At 46.9% G+C, this 17,193-nt stretch overlaps 1 protein-coding gene across 1 annotated transcript in view; it reads left to right on the top strand.

Moving 5' to 3' along the window:
• Nucleotides 1-17,193, top strand: part of GLDN (gliomedin) — a 59,035-nt gene that overhangs the window by 30,549 nt on the left and 11,293 nt on the right. The window contains exons 2-4 of the mRNA XM_047074711.1: nucleotides 1,851-1,902; nucleotides 10,115-10,132; nucleotides 10,501-10,608. Of these exons, the coding sequence (XP_046930667.1) occupies nucleotides 1,851-1,902; nucleotides 10,115-10,132; nucleotides 10,501-10,608 (178 nt within the window). The remainder of the gene's footprint in view (nucleotides 1-1,850; nucleotides 1,903-10,114; nucleotides 10,133-10,500; nucleotides 10,609-17,193) is intronic.

Here is a 17,193-nt window from a genome sequence, read left to right as displayed (position 1 = left end):
TCATCATTTGAATTTATTTCTTTAACTATAAATGAAAATGAGCACTCTTGGTTTTTTTCTCTGAACTTCCTGTGTGGGTCCATTGCCCATTTTCCTTTTGGTTTCTCGTTCTGTATTGCTTTGTAACAGCTCTTTATATACTAGCCCTTCGCAATTATTGTTCAAGGTCTATGTTTCTCATTTGTTATCACTTGTAGTATTTTACCTCTTGCAGAAATTTTAAATTACTAAACAGTCAAATTTATACATCCTTCCTATATATATAGTATGGGGGTCATTTCTTTCTTGGAAAAATCTTTCCTACTCCAATGCCATTATAATTTTTTCCCCACGTTTTCTTCCAGTACTTTTATGAATTTGTTTTTCACTTCTAAATGTTTTATCAATATCGTTTAATGAACTTATTTAGTGTAATGAGTGAAGTAAGGATTAAACTTTTTGTTTATCCCCCATATATCTATCCCAGATGTCTATCCAGCTGTCTCAAATTCACTTCTTAAGTAATAAGTTTTCTCTCCACAGTTTTGAAATGTCACATTAATTTGGGTCTAAAAATTACTGAGTCTGTAAATTGAAAACAATTGGATGGTAAATTAATAAACTATGTCATTCTTGGCATATTTAAGGAACTATTAAAACAGTAGCATAAATAGAGTGTGATTACCATGTGTCAGGCCCTGTTCTAAATGTGTTGTATGTATTTGTTCATTTAATCCATATAACCATGCTATAAGGTAGGTGCTATTAGCTCCATTTACAGATAAGAACACTGAAGCACGGAGAGGTTAAATAACTTCCTCAAGATCACAATGCTTGTGAATGGCAAAGCCATGATTCAAATATAGGCAGGTTGACTTCAGAATCCTTGCTCCTATCTATAGTCTCTGCTGCCTCCACCAAATGGAAAACATGTTTGTGTGTGCTTCCTACATGCTAGGCATTGCTCCAAGAACTTCACATATAATGATTTCACTTACTCTTCACAACAGTCCTAAGAAATAATCATTATTTCTATCTCCATGTTATAGATGAGCAAACTGAGGCAAAGTATAGCTGGGAGACAGACAGGGAAAGGGGAGTGGTATGAGATGAATTCAGAGAAGGGGGAGCTTTGTTCTATCTTTAGAGCAGCAAAGAATCACAACAGTATGTGAATCAGGGCTGACCCAGTCAGATTTGTTTTTTTGTGACACTCACTGGGCACAGCATGGAGAGTGGATTGGGGAAGGGACTGCAAAGCTGGTGTGGGGAAATCAGATACCAGGCTAATACCACGCTGCAGTGACCACCTATCACAGATGGGCCATCCAGTGACGAGTGGACAGTATCCATGTGACATGAAAATTACTATCATCTGGGCAGCATCCAAGTGCCAGGGGCAGAACTCAAGACAAGTGCTCAGAGTAGTTACATTTCCAGAGAAAACCCAAGTGTCCAGAGGCTAAGTACCATGTCTGTGTTCACCCAGCTAGTAAGTGCACACTCCCAACCACAAAGCCTGCCCTCTTTACTCAACCCACACACAGATTGGGCCCTTCAAATGCTGGAGGGCTGGCTCAGTACAACCTTGAAAATTGGATTGAGCAATTCCTTCACCATCCTTTGTCTTCTCAGAGGATAGAAGTCAAGGAGATCAGTTGACAATATTGACAGATGAGCTTCTGTCATCACATATCTTGAGATCATTTAAGAGTTTCCTTTTCAGTTCTACGTTAACTTTTCCTCAGACTTTTGAATATCCTCCTGAGGTTACTTTGTGAATCTTTCTCATTGCTTGCTTCTTGCCTGGATAAAGGGCAAGTTGGGGGTCCACTGTCTTCTGTGCTATTAATCATCCTCTCTCTTTGCAGATCCGAGTGATGGTGGATCTATGTAACAGCACCAAGGGCATCTGCCTGACAGGTAGGCCAGCCTGGAACTGATCAGGAGTGGCTCACACCACAAACACGTGTGGTAGCCAAAGGGCCAGAGCAGAATGAACACCTGGGAACGCTGCGGGTGATAAAAACACATGTTGGTTTACTTTTACCAGATGTTTTTAATGAACTGAAAATCAATTGTAATATAATTATGAAAAAGAACATTTTTTGGCACTGCCATAGAAATATAGCCATGGAAAATAACTGGGTCTTGGGTAATTAGAAACGTGTGGTACCTTGAACTGGGGCCATAGATGTTTTCCTTATTCACATTAATTTTTAAAAGAGAAAAGAAAGGAAGGAAAGAGACCTTAGCAGAAGTAATTCTTTCCTTACATCATATGTATGGCATAAATGGAAAGTTCTAGAAGCAAACTACTGATAAATCAGAACACTTTTGATGAAGAGTGCTCTGTGTGTGGGGCCTACTGTGTGCTAGGTGAGACGGGAAGTTATGTCATACACAGGTCCCCTCCACTTGATGAATCAAGGACAAAGAAACAGGAGGGAGGGAAATCAACCCTGAGGCACATCAAGCCAAGGGACACAGAGTGGCTGATGGGTTGGGCAGGGGAGGAGGAGAGTGCTATGGATATGTTCGTGTACACCTGAGTCTAACAGAGTCCTGCCTCTTGCCTGAGGGGAGGGGTGCCTGCCTTCTGTGTTTAGAAGCTTGGGAAAAGGAAGAACACAGACCCCAGAACATTCACCCAATGTGTTGCACCCCAGGCAGAGGGAGGCTCTGTCCAGGCCCAAGAATGGGCCTACAGAGCCTGATTTCAGACACAGCATTGACTACCTCTCTCCTCCATTCTGAGGAAATGGGGAAATTATTTTTGCATTAAAAATATAATATGAAGTAAATGCAGAGCTCTCGTGAGCCATATACATTTTTTCTTTTTTCTTTTTTTTTTTTTTAATTCAAGTTAGTTGACATACCGTGAGGTCTTGGCTTCAGGAGTAGAACCCAGTGATTTATCTCTTACATATGACACCCATGTCATATCTCTTACATATGACGTCCTCCTTAATGCCCGTCACCCCTTTAATGCCCGTCACCCCTCTCCAGCAACCCTCAGTATGTTCTCTGTATTTAAGAGTATTTTATGGTCGTGAACTTTGAAACATAACCACAAGACTTTGAAGCCAGGTGAAGCTTTTGTTGAGCCTTTGCCTATGGCCTCAGGCTCTGGGGAGGCCCCTGTTGACCAGGCAGCGCTGCTGGAGGTTAAGAAACCCTGCAGTTTCCTTGTGCCTGGGTGGCTCATTGGGTTAAGCATCTGACTCTTGATTTCAGCTCAGGTCATGATCCCACAGTTTGTGAGATTGAGCCCACCTACCCCTCCCCTCACCCCTGCCGCTATCCTGTGCACTCTCTCTCTCTTTCTAAATAAATAAATAAACTTAAAAAAAAAAAGAACCCCTGCAGTGTGCATCCAGTTCTAAGAAACCTCATCCAGTACTGCAGTATTCTCCCCAGAACTGCTTGGTACCTACCATGCATTAGGAGCGCAATGGGAGTTTGTTGAATGACTAAACCTATCATTTCTGTAAATGCTTAAATCAGGGTTGGTGGACTGGTAAGAAAGACACTTACCCTGCATCCAAATCTGACTCTTGTTTGCTTAGTTTGATGTTAAAGAGAAAAGCTGTAATCCTGTGGCTTCTTGGGAAATGCTAATTGAATTACTCAAGTCACATTTCAGCCCTCACAGAAAATTAAATATCTTCAGAACAGCTTGGTCCTTCATTCTGAAACTCTTGTGTCTTAAGCACCTTTCTCCCATCTTTGGAAGTCCTTTTCAGAGTTCCCCCGTGTGACAGTAATGAGCGCTAGAAAAATGCTCAGATGGATGGAATTACAGGCACAAAAGCCCTGTTGAGAGGCACAGGAAAAGCCTCTTCCTTTTTGATATTTATTATAGACGTGATAGAAGGAGAGCCAGGCTGTTCAGTGAATGCAGGTGGAGCTGTTGAGACCACTTAGAGAAGACTGGGGGAGGGGATCAAATATGTGCTGGAAATGGGTGGAGGAGGTTATTCTTCAGTACCTCAAAATCTTTTCAGAAGCCAGCACCTTCTCCTTTCATGCCAGCTGGAAGTTGGGTCTCCCTTTACATAGAAAGCTCTTCAATTAAAACTTAGGTGTGAAAAGTACAAGTTGCGGAGTGAGGTGGTACCTTGGGAGAGACCAAGCTGTCTGGACTCGAGGCAGGAAGGTGACAGGACCCAGAACCGAATTGGCAACTACAGGGGGAAGGGCAGAGAGCCTTGGTCCAGAGCCCCAAGAAGATGCTGGCAGGAGGGGCTCCCAGAGCAGACTCCAGGCTTGGGGCCTGAGGCCTGAGAACAAGGTCTAGCTTTACACTGGACTCATCTTTGAAAAAGCAGGAGCTATGACTTGAGACTATTCCAGTTGTGACTGTGAAACCTCATCCCTGCTCCTTTTTCTGGATGCAGCTGCCATTGCTATGGGGACAAGGACAGATGTGTACCATCTGTAACCTCTCAGGCAAAGTGAGGGCAATTCACTAGGTAAAGTAGCTGGGCGTTTTTACTAGTGCCAAGTTTGTGCTTTTTGAGTAAACAGCATGCTTTTCTTGATGCATCCTGACCATAAGCCCAGAGTTCCTTAGGACCTCAGAAGCATATCTGCTGGAATAGCAGGTGTCCTGAAGAAGGCAGATTCTTGGGTTATTCTTCACTTCCAGTGGACTCTGCATATGGGCTTGCTGGAAAATCTCTGAACTATCACATTACTGAACTGCTTATTAGGGCTGAGGTGCTTCACATCCACAGTGCCTGTTCTCCTTATAGCCAAGTGACTCCAAACCCAGTGATGGCACTAGTCACTACTACTCCTGCACCCAGGCAGACATTAATAATGGATCACAGTCGCCACTGAGCATGGCCTCATGTAATTCTTTCCTGGTGTTCCAGAGAGCTGTACTAATTGATTAGAATTAGCACTTGAAATCAAACCCATTTTCCATCCCTACTCTAATTTTTTAAGGTTGCCATGCCACAGTTCAAGGTTGAAATGCACCAAATAAATGGGACTAGACCAAAGCTGCTGTTTAGTGGGAACACGTGAAGAAAGATGCCTTTCCAAGTTAAGCATCCTGGGACTGGCCCAATAATTGGTGGCAGGGGCAGCTGCAGAGGCTGTACACATAGGGAGGGTACTGAGGCCTCAAAGCTGTGGCCACTGCAACATTTGGTAAACTGATCGACAGGCTGTTCTCAGAAACAGCTAGTGTAGCTGATCAGGTTCTCACTCAGCTGGCCTCACTGAGCAACTAGCCTATTGTCTATTATAGTTGGTAGATCCCAGCTCCACATATGAGAGCTTAGGCCTTCTCAGGCCATCGCTAAAGGATAGCCAAGTATTCCTAGCTCCCAAGGAAAAGGGGAGTCACACTCCCTCTGGCCAGAGCTCCTGTCTGGCCCTGAAGCTGTGGTTGGCATGAATCCCAAGCCCTGGGAAGTCCCTGATGGGAGCAAGAGAGGGAAAGAATCAGGACCACAGACCTCACAGGCACCAGGCCTGACTGTATCAGGCTTATGAAGCTGTTTCTTTTACTAGCTCTTTCTAAAGCAGCAGAACCAGACCTCATTTTCTGAAATATTCCTATCTGGATTTTTTATTTGAGGGCTTGTTTTCCTCAATTGGCAAGACTTTGGGAAATGTGTAGCTACGTCCCCTGTGGTCATTGCTGTGCTAAGCAGGTGCCTTGAAACTGGCAACCATCTCAGTGTGAAGGGGGAAGCTAGTAAAACCTTTCCCTGTGATTTGGAATGGCCATGGTGAGAGGAGCCCCATGGGCAGGCCTTCCAGAGGCCTGTAGTGTGAGCCACAGCAGGCCAGTGCCCACCCTTAAAGACAGGAAGTGCTTCTTTATTACTCATTCCTCATAACTGTTGTATCTGTATTTCCTGTCTGAGATTCTTCTGTTCGCTAGTACCAGAAACCCGCCAGAGCTTATTTGAGAAAAGAAAAAAGGCAAGGGGTTGCCAGTTATTGTAAAGATAGAGAGATGTATTTATCAAGATAGGCTAAGCCACGCTCTGGTAACAATTAAATCATAAAATCTCAGTGGCATAACACAGCTAAAGAGGCTTTTTTCTGCCGCAAAGTCCAGGGTGCTCCAAGTTGGTTCTGGTGACTCCAGAATCCCAGTGCTGCCATCTTGTGGTTCTGTCATGTCAACATCAGTCACCACCTCATTTCTCAGATTATCTTCTCTCTGCAGACAGGCATTGTTTTACCTTGCTTGGCCATCCACAGACCTCTCATTTACATAACTAGGGGCATCATGGGTCAATCTCAGATGTCAAGGAGGCAAAAACTCTAAGTGGCTCAGCTATAGCATCCACCCACTTCTAATCGATTCTGGCTAGGAATGTCGGTTGGGGCAGTCAGAGCCAGCTGTAGCATTGGCAGGGCCCAGTGCAAAGTGAAAATGCAGGCCCCCTTGTTCAAAAAAGCAGGAAAAGGGCTTCCTTCTTTTTTCTATGGTTTCCCTCTCCACCTGCTATGGGGGGCTTTTTATTTGCTATTTAGTGTTATACTCTTCAGGGTGGGATGCTCACAGCACAAGAACAGGCCCTCAGAAGCACAGGAGACCCCACTCTGTGACTAAGGTATGCAGGGCACATGTCCAACCCTAGCCTTCACACTCACCCTTGGGCCCCCACCAGTGTGGAAGGTGGCAGCCATCACTGACTGGGCGGGGAGCGGGGCAGACACATCAGAAGCAAGAATAGAAACAGAAAAACAGGAGCAGGCAACAGAGAAAAATTGCCCTAGGGAGGCCAGAGGCAGTGGGCAACAGGAAGGTGGTGGGAGACAGGACCGCATATGAACCAAGGCTCCAAGTCCCCAGACATGCTCCATTATCCCATGGGACCAGCCCTGCATACCGTGCTAACATGAACTTGGCTGTCTACGTGTATTTCCAGGGGTTCTGTTATTCAAGAAGAGAAGAGTCAAGAGGTGAGAAAACGTCCTGCAAAATAGTTTTCTAAAGGCCCAGTTGGCACATGTTTGATGTTTGACATCATTATAATAACACATATTTAGAGCTTCCTCCAGGTACAAGGGGCCCTTGGGCAGCTCTGTTGACATCCTGAGAGGGGACTGAGATAGAGGCTTACCATCGCTATAGCTATGCTTCTGAGCTCTTTGGAAGTATTTGTCATCCTCTCTCTTCTGAAATTCTCTTCTCCATTAATTTCAGGGCTCAGGACTTCCTGGATTCCCTCCACATCTTCAGTTTCACTCTCTTTCCTGATACCTTGTCTCTCACCTGCCTTCCTCCAGATGTGGTGCGCTTTCCCCTCTCTTTCCATCCCCAAATGTGGCTTGGACATTTTAATCTTGCCTCCATACTAATAACTCTCAACCTTTCTGAGGTCAGGGACCCCTTTAAGGGTTCATTGATAGTGACTGATTGTTTTCCCAGAAAAGTTTCCCCTCAGGTCTGGAGTACCCCGGACCATCTGCTTCCCAATCACCTGCATGTAGTGCTTGGTAAAACTGTGTGCTCCTGGGCCTCACCCTAAATCCAAACTGAAATAGAATCTCCAGCTGGGGTCTGGGTATCTGCATTGTAACACCCATTTTAGGCGATTCTATGGACTCAAATGACTAAGAACTGTAGCCATAGGTGTCAAGGAACTTCAGGTCAATATCAGGAAACCCTAATCTAAACATTTCACCACACTGACACTCTTAGTCATGACAGAAGTGTCCTAAACATACAGCTCTAGGCAGGACCTCTCTCCACTACTACTGCTACATAGAAATGGTTATTGGACTATCCTGAGAATTCTTGAAACCTACAATATACAGTCAATTATTGATTGTTTACCTTTTTTCTACCAATCTGCACCTCTGAATTTGGCTCCATCTATAGTCAGGAATGATGATTGGTTTCTTCTGACATCTGTCAACTGTTCACATCACCCCCCCTTATGTGTGTATACATGATGTGCCAGCTGGTGGTAAAGTCATGTAGCCACAGGCTACACTGACCCTAGAAAATATGGTGCCATTTTCAGCAAATCATTTTTGCCCCAAGTAGGACAGTGTGTATTGAAAGCATGCATTCAACACTTACCCTTCCAAGAGCCCTCGTGTCTATCAAATAACCTCTTTCCATCAATATCCTAGGCTTCCAGTCATCTGAGAGTCCTTCTCATTTGCTTCCTACCCAATCAGACATGGAGCCCTGCTCATTATTCTGAAAAACCTCTTGAATTTTTAGTTTTCTATACAGCTCTACAGTTACCAACTGCGTTTGTCCACAACCTTGCCCCTAATTTTAACTACAAAGATCCTCTGGGTATTTTCTCCCCACCCCACCTCTCTTTCTCTCTCATCTTGTTCCCTAGTTATACTCAACTTCCATCTACAGAGAGGAGCTCAAAAACACACTGATTTCACGGCATCATTCACCACTTAAGATCTACCATAGCTCCCCATTGCCTTGCAGATAGCACCTATACTTTTCTGCTTGGCATTCAAACGCTGCTGCCCTACATCCACCCCACCAAGTACTTACTCAGCCTCATCTCTACACATGGCGGGTTGGCCTATCTTCCTCCTTTCTCTCACCCTGCATCATTCAAGTTCCCACCCCTGTGCCTTTGCTCTTGCTGGCCCCCTACGTGGGATGCCCAGCCCTCACCCCCACGGCCATGTCATGCCCATTGTTTCTTCAGTGTCACAGCTCAAGGCTCACTGTCTCTGGAGGCCTCAGATCACCACGTGTCCAGGCTGCTCAGTACTCCTTTGAGGGGTTCCTTCTCTGAAACTCCCTCACTCATATTTCATTGTGATTTCAAAGTGTCTGCCTTTCCCAGCTGGATTGTAAACACAGCAGACACAGGGACCAAGATTTCTGCTTCTTGGTTGATTTTAGCGCACACAGTAAGTGCTTAGTAAATGGTGGTCTTCTGCAAAGTCACGGACTTTGGTTTATAGAAAGACCTTTCCACTTCAATAAGGGTATTCACTGTATGTGTTCTGGAGAAAAAAAGGACCTCAACTGCTCATGGCATAAGCTCACCAGCTTGTCTGAGTGCTTAAATAAAATAATTGACAATAAGACTCTCCTATTTGTTTGGTTAGATTATGTGTAAATGGTTCATCTGAGCCCCTTAGGTCCTAGGGTAATTACACGTTAAGCAAGGTGTTTGTTACCTGATCTGGGCACTCAGTTGTTCTCAGGCTATTTCATGTAACAGAAAGAGACCTGAGAACCAGCTTCTGCTCTCAATCACCCTTGGGGGGGCTGGGTGAGAGCTCTTGGAACTGCTTTCTTGTAACAGCCAGATCTCAGCCCTGCAATGACAACATGACCATTTGCTGACACTTACCTGTGCCAGGCTGCACTAGTGCCCTTCTGTGTTGCTACCAAACCTCATTTAATTAAGTTGGTTGCTTGAGAGATGACTGATTTATGAATCTGTAGTGAGGCCCACTCAGAAATTATTCTTGGTCCATTGAAACTTAAGCAGAAGTGGTTTTTATCAGCAAATGCTGAATTGCTTTTAAGGATCTTTTGGGCAAATATGCTGGGTTCTAAGTTTATTTGTTTTGAGAGAAACAGAGACAGGGTGAGTTGGGGAGGGGCAGAGAGAGGGAGAGAGAGAAATCCCAAGCAGGTTCCATACCATCAGCACAGAGCCCAGTGCAGGGCTCGAACTCACGAAACCATGAGATCATGACCAGAGCCAAAACCAAGCTGGATGCTTAACCGATGGAGCCACCTAGGCACCCCTATACCAAGTTCTAAATAAAAGGCTTGGAGTGGTTGCTTAGGGCCGGTAGATGATTAGTACTTGTTTTTTTGTTTGTTTTGTTTTAAATTTTTTTTAACGTTTATTTATTTTTGAGACAGAGAGAGACAGAGCATGAATGGGGGAGGGTCAGAGAGAGGGAGACACAGAATCTGAAACAGGCTCCAGGCTCTGAGCAGTCAGCACAGAGCCTGACGCGGGGCTCGAACTCATGGACCGTGAGATCATGACCTGAGCTGAAGTCAGACGCTTAACTGACTGAGCCACCCAGGCGCCCCTGATTAGTACTTGTTAAGAGAGGGAAGGTGCTCTTTGATTTTGGGGTTGTGGTGCTGACTGCACTTTCTTCCACCCATGCTTTATCATCTAAATTTCTTTTTCTGTTGTAGGACCACCTGGCCCACCAGGTAAGAACCCATGGATTTTCGTACATCATGGGGAGGATGTGGGGGGACTAGTTCCCCAGGATCCCTCAGAAGGGACTGAGGTGGGAAGGGAGGTAGAATCTGGAGTCGGCCTTGACTATGAATGTGTCCCCCTCCTTCTTTCTACCCAAATTACCAGCTCTCCTGTCTGTTCCCACTTGAGAACCTGCCATTGCCATTCCCCATCTGTCACTGCATCAGGTGGCGGCAGCACAAGTGGAAAATGAAGGGAAGAGGCAGGAGAAGATCTGGAAGAGGCATCACCTGTCCAGTTTCACTGGCTCAAGGAAACCATGTTAACCCCAGTGAAGACTTTTTTAAATGTTCTTGTTTCCCATGTTTTGACGCAGGACCTCCGGGAGTTGGTGGGTTACCAGGACACAATGGATCAGATGGACAGCCTGGTCCCCAGGGCCCAAAAGGAGAAAAAGGAGCAACTGGAAAAAGAGGAAAAATGGGTATTTTGGCAACTTTCCTAGTTAATTTTTCCTTGTTACTTGTCTCAATTATTGCTTTTTGGATGGGCCAACGCTGGATGTAGTGGGAGGAAACTGTTACATCTTTGCATGCAGAACTGGTTTAATTCTTGCCTGGAAACTATGAGCTGAGGTGCCAAGAGCATTCTTTTTAGTGCATCCCTAACAAAGGTTTATATCCAACTGGAGAGCAGCCTCCCTGGGAACTGACTCCCGCTCTTCTGCCTGCTCTGATGCAGACTGACAGATGCCAGGGGCAGGGGCAGCCCAGGGACACTCCCTGGGCTGTGTGATGGCTGATGGCCCACAGGGTCCAAGGCAGCTCAGTCCGCAGAAGGCCAGCCATTACAGCTTTAATTGCGGAACAGAATTGATCCTTACGTGTTGATAATAATCATAATTATAAATGAGAATCAGTGTTGAATAACGATGGCTATCAGTGTGCAGACATTTTGTTTATCCCAGAAAGGCCCCAAAAATGTAATCCAATCCTGAGGATTCAGCCCTGAGCATTCTGAGGGCCAACTATGAGGGGGAGGAGACCACCATGCTAGCATTGGGTACAGAGCAGGTGGCAAAAGAGTGATGTTCAAAAAGGTTTACAGATCCCTGGCTTTGAAGAGGCATGCTTGATATGCAGCCCACAACCCAGTGAAACCATGAAAAAAAACAAGTTCATTCATTTACATAACACCTATTTATATGGCAGGTACTATTCTAGGTGCTGGAGATCCAGAAATGAAAAAGCTGACAAGATCCTTACCTTCATGAAACTTACATTCTAGTCTGGGAAGATTGATAACAAACAAGATAAATAAGTAGACAGTATCATCTTACATGGTGCTAAGTGGTACAGAGAAAACACAGTGGCAAGGAAATTGACCGACAAGTGTGTGTATGTGGTGGGGAGGGAGGGGGTACTGTAGATGGAGAGGCCAGGTAAGGCCTCCTTAGATGGGACCTTTAAGCAAACACCTGGAGGAAGGGAGAGAGGGAGCCATGGGGTGTCTGCGGGGGAGAGGATTCCAGCAGAGTGTGTGAGTCCGGTGTGCCCACAGGGTCTGAGGATCAGCAAGATGACCAGGGTGGCCGGACAGAGGGATACAAAGCGAATGCGGTGGAGTTGATGCCAGAGAGGTAGCGGCCAAATCAGGTTGACCCTGGGCATCTCAAGGACTGTGGTTCGTACTCAGACTGAGCTGGGAGGATTTGCAGCAGTGCAGAGACCTTCCCGGATTCACTGGGAGAGGATCGCCCTGGCAGCTATGCTGATGGAGGCTACAGGAGCGGAGGGAGGAGGCACCAGTGGAGCACTGAGAGGTGCCAGAGTCTGTGTATCAGTGGACATTGGGCAAATCCTTGGTTTCCCAGAGATCCCGTGGACTCTAAACAAAGACACAGATCCTCTCTGCAGCTGTCTCGCAGCAAGAGAGGCCTCTGGGGGTCAGCAGTGTTAGAATGAGAACACTAAGGTTGAGCAGAGAACTTGAGTCATTAAGGGCCCAGGCAGTTATTCTCACCCAGGGCCAGGGGAAGGGGAGACTAGCTGTACAAACACAAGGATTATTTGATAAGCCTGGTTCTATGGAGAGGTTGTTGGAAGTACCACTCAGCTGTGGGCCAACTCAGATTCTGACCTGGACCACCGAACTCCAGTGCAAGGGCCCAGTCATCCTGCCAGAGCCCTGAAGCTGATCTTTAGCCTGGGATGGGTTGGCATTCCTACCTGGCACTCAGTGCTCTTGCAAGGAGGAGAGACTAGCTAGCCAGGGGGCCTGCACTTTGTTCTGAGGGCATCAAGAAGCCACTGAGGGGTTGCAAGGAGGAGAGAGTGACAAGACCAGGCCTGCTTTTCTAAAACAACACCGTGGCTGCTGCATGGAGAGCACATGAGAGGAACAAGGACAGAAGTAGAGAGACAGTTCAGAGGCTACTCAGTATGTAGGTAGAGGGGACGGCAGCTCGGAGTGTGGGGAGACCAGTGTAGGTGAGTGATATCCTGCGGTGAAATCAGCAGTACCTGGTGGTGGGTGGATAAAAGGAGAAAGGGGGAGGGAGACCACCAAACTGACTCTGAGATCTCTGTCCCTGATGACTGCTCTTTCCTGAGGAGGGGAGACCCGTATCAACTCAGGTTCAAGCATAACTCAGCATGGGAGGTGCTGAGATGCCTTGAAATGCCCAGGCGGAGATGTCAGGGGGCCTTGGAGATGCAGGCAGGTCTATAGTCAGAGGAGACCCTGGGTCTAGAGGTATACATAAGGGGGTCACCTGAAGTAGTGGGCATGTGCGCACGGGTGCCCTCACTTTTGGAGGGAGCTAACAGGAGAGGAGGGCTTGGGTTGAGCCCTGAGAAGCAACAACATCTGAAGACCAAGCAGGAGGGGAGGAGACAGCAAAGGAGGCCAAGGACAGAACTGAGTAGCAAGAGAAATAGCAAGAGAGGGTGGGGACATCTGTCAGCAAGTATTTATTGAGCATGTTCCCAGTTCTAGAGGGGAAACACAACAGATGCAGCCCCTATTCTGGAACTTTCCATCTTTGGTGGGAAGGCAAAAAATTACCAGTCAATAATCAAATACATCTGCAGTCACAATGTGAGATGCCTATCTGAAGGAAAGAACAGAGTGTGAAGAGATAGAATACAAAGAGGGAGGGTCAGGGAAGTAAAGTCTGAGGTCAGACTTGAAGGAAGAAAGCACACAGAGGGTGGTACACACCTACAGCACACAGCCCAACAGGTGTGGCTGGGGGAAGGGACGTGTGCAGGGAGGTGAGGCTGGAGGCAGGGATCAGGCCCTTCCAGAGCCTTCAGGTCAGTGGTCTGGGTCTCCTGGTCAGCTCCCAGGAAGGCACCACAGGGTCTCATACAGGATGTGACCCACTGGGCCAGGGTCATGACTATGGAGAAGGAAGGATTGTGATTCCAGGATCAATAGTGTTTTGCCAGGCAGGGGTGGGAGAGAGGAGGAGTGGGTACACATTCCAGAAAGAGGGAACAACAAGTGCTATTTCTAAAAACAGGAAAAAGAGCCTGTGTTCCACAGAGACAGGACTCAGGCTGGACCACACCCTCTAGCAGCGGTCCTCTGAACAAAGCATGCAAATAGGTAGTATTTACTGTCAGGCATGCTTCACTTACCTTAATGTGGTCTTCAAAACAACCCTAAGGAGGTGGATATTTGGGTTGGCCATAATTTTTCCGGATGAAAAAGCCTTATTTTCTGTTTCTACAACAGGCCAAACCCACCCATGCCCCAGGACCTTTGCACTGCTGTGCCCACTGACTGGAATACCCTTTCCCTGCCGTTCCTGCATCTAGTCCTGGTTCAGGTGTCAGCTCATGTGTCATCCTTCTTCCAGTTCATCCCTGCCCTCTGTGTCTAGCCCCTGCCTCACAAACATAGTCACGTTCCCTGTTCTTTCAAAACACATATCCCTCCCCCAAAATTCCTTGCATTTGCTTGTCAATGCACCGATGATCTGATTCCCTAGGGAGAATGTGAGGTCCATGACGGTCAAGCCATGTCTGTCTGCTTAGTCCTAACCTCCAGGGCCTGGAACACCCGGAGAAGTGGGGCAATAATGTCATTGTTGAAACGAACAGGCATAACTTGTCCAATGTCAAAAAGGTAAGAATTGGAGGAGGCAGGACCTGAAACCAGGTCTCTCTGACTCCTGGACCCTGCCTCTTAAACAGGACCACGCTGAACTTCCAGGATGGAGGGGGTGGCCCCGAGTTGTGAGAGCGGCGTCACCAGAGGTACCACAGAGTGGGAGCTGTGCCATTAATTACTGAAGGACACAGGGCTGCTCACCCCCTTGGGCCTGAGCCTGATGCCGAGTCTTACTGTGAGGGCCAGAAGGTGGCCAGTCCTTCAAAGAAGTCTGCAGGACACGTGCAAGAACATGCAGTTCAGTGCGTAATAACCTGGCAGGGAGACAGAGTTGGCTTTGTGCCTCTTATTTCCTGCCCTGCTTTCAGGCAGAGGAGTGCAGTGGAATGAGTCCCAGGAGCATCTGCCTCTGTCCTCGACTGGCTCTGAGGCCTTGGACAGGTCACTGTACCATAGGGCCTTGCCTTGGTCTCACCTGTACACTGAGGAGGGTGGGTTCCCACAAGTCCTACATGGTTTCCAGTTTTTAAATCGTCTTCTTCCGTGCTTGTCTCTGAAGGAGAGACCATGTCTTATATATTCTATTATTTGGCACAGCTCTCTGCCAGGCCCAGGTGAGGCTCAATAAAGAATTGATGAATGAAGTATACAGGCGTGCATGCATACGTGTGTGCATGAATGAGAAGAATAGAGCATAGCTCCCTCCATAATAGCTTCCCATCCAGTTGAAAGAGAGGATGTATCTTACACACGGCAGATACTCAAAAGCTGGTTGTTCAGATTTGAAGACTGCTTTCCACTGCACAGCAGGTAATACTGCCAGAAGAGAAAGCTGAACTTTCCTGTGCAAACAATGGACAAATAGGGCCCTGTGTAGAAGATGGGTTGTGTAGTAGGGCTAAGTGTAAGGAACAAGAGAGAGAACTGTGATCAATATCTCAGAAGTAATTAGAGCGGAGCTGGGGAGGGCGTTGCATGGGGGAACAGGAAGACTGAGCCCAGAGAGACTATTAGTGAGACTGCCCCTGGATGCTAGTGGGGACCCAGGCAGGATCATGTCTGCAGGAGGCAGCGGGGGGCCTCTGTAGGCTCTTGAGAAGATGAGAAACCTGATGAAACCAGAGGAAAGGGATCTAGAACCACTGTTTCCAGGAGACTGAAGTAGCAGAGATAACCCTCAGATTCCGCCCTTGGCTGAACAACGATGGAATAGCATGGAGCTGATGGCATGGGCCAGGTTTGGGCTCTGGCTCTTCTACTTACTAGCTGTGTGTCCTTGGGCAAGTTGCTTAATCACTCTGTGCCAGTGTCCTCATCTGTAAAACGGGGACAATAGCAGTATCAACCTCAATGTCATTTATAAGATTAAATGAGACATATATATGTAGTGCTTAGAACAGGGCCTGACACATACTAAGTACTATATTAGTATTAGCTGTTGTTTCCAAAACTTGATTTTAATCCAAAAGGAAATCTAAGTTGAAATGCCAGTATTCATTTGAAAGTGCTGACTGAGGTTTGGAGAGAGAGACCTAAAGGGTCTTAAATGTTGTCAATTTTGCAACTAACATCTTTGATGAAGTCTGACATTCTCTTGCCTCAAAACCAAGCATTTTCTTTTTTTCCATCTGTCTCTCACTTTCTCATTAAGAGTTAATACTGCATTGTCGTCTTGAAAAATGGAATCCTCATAAAACAGAAATAAATGCTCTCCTCTTCATCTTGGGACTGGGTTTCCTGTGACACCCTCTGGCCCCCTTGTGCCTCCCTGCCTCAGTCAGTGACAGATGGTTCTGCCAGAAATAAGCCGTCCTCCCTCACCCCCTGCCGTGAAGATGCTGGCGTTGACCCCAGGGACATCACACAACCCCAAACTCTAAAGCTGGTGAGACAGTTTGTTTTGCGTGGGCACCACCGGAGAAGGAAAATAGCAGAGAGACACTTGCAGCATGTGAGTCAGGCAAGAAGCTGGCCTCTCTTCTCTGCAGAATGTGCTGACTCAAGCCCGCCAGAAATCACGGGACACACCATGTCAGGGGCCAGGCTACACAGTGGAACAGCATTGCTGTGCACTGCTGAGGCTGGCCAGGCTGGAAAGTGCCACTCACGGCGCCTCTGATGGTGAATGCGGTTAGGTGGTGCTGTACTTCTGACGTGGCATGGCCAGGGCACGGCCAAGGTGGGACGAGAGGAAACTTTGTCGGAGGCATTGGTTGTAAGAGAAACGCTGTGTAGAGACAAAGCATCCCCCACCCTTTCAGAAGGAAAACTTAAAAATGATCATGCACACCCAGCTAAGAATCAAAACACATTCTTTTTTTAATTTTTTAAAATAAGTTTTCTTTATTTTTGAGAGGCAGAGAGAGACAGGGTGTGTGGGGGGGAGGGGCAGAGAGAGAGAAAGACACAGAATCTGAACAGGCTCTGGGCTCCAAGCTGTCAGCACAGAGCCTGATGTGGGGCCCGAACTCACCAACCGTGAGATCATGACCTGAGCCGAAGTCAGACGCTCAACCGACTGAGCTACCCAGTCGCCCCAAATCAAAATATATTCTTAAGCAGAGGTCTTTAAGATCTTTGGTTTTGTGTACTCACCCCTGTGGGGGCAGCATTACAACAGCTGCCTTACGGTATGAACGTTTTCTTTTTTTTTTTTTAATTTTTTTAATGTTTATTTTTGAGACAGAGAGAGACAGAGCATGAACGGGGGAGGGTCAGAGAGAGAGGGAGACACAGAATCCAAAGCAGGCTCCAGGCTCTGAGCACAGGCTCTGAGCCTCAGCCCAGAGCCCGATGCGGGGCTCGAACCCACAGACCATGAGATCATGACCTGAGCCGAAGTCGGACACTCAACCGACTGAGCCACCCAGGCGCCCCCAGTATGAACGTTTTCCTGATTCATATGTGGCCTTTTAGAGAAGGAAAAGAAAAGACATACAAGGAAGGAATA

Source organism: Lynx rufus, unplaced genomic scaffold (assembly GCF_022079265.1).
Source record: "Lynx rufus isolate CCGP_SWC_20201006 ecotype Redwood Valley unplaced genomic scaffold, mLynRuf1.p SCAF_13, whole genome shotgun sequence".
NCBI classification, from domain to species: Eukaryota; Metazoa; Chordata; class Mammalia; order Carnivora; family Felidae; genus Lynx; species Lynx rufus.
This window is presented reverse-complemented; position numbering and strand designations above follow the sequence as displayed.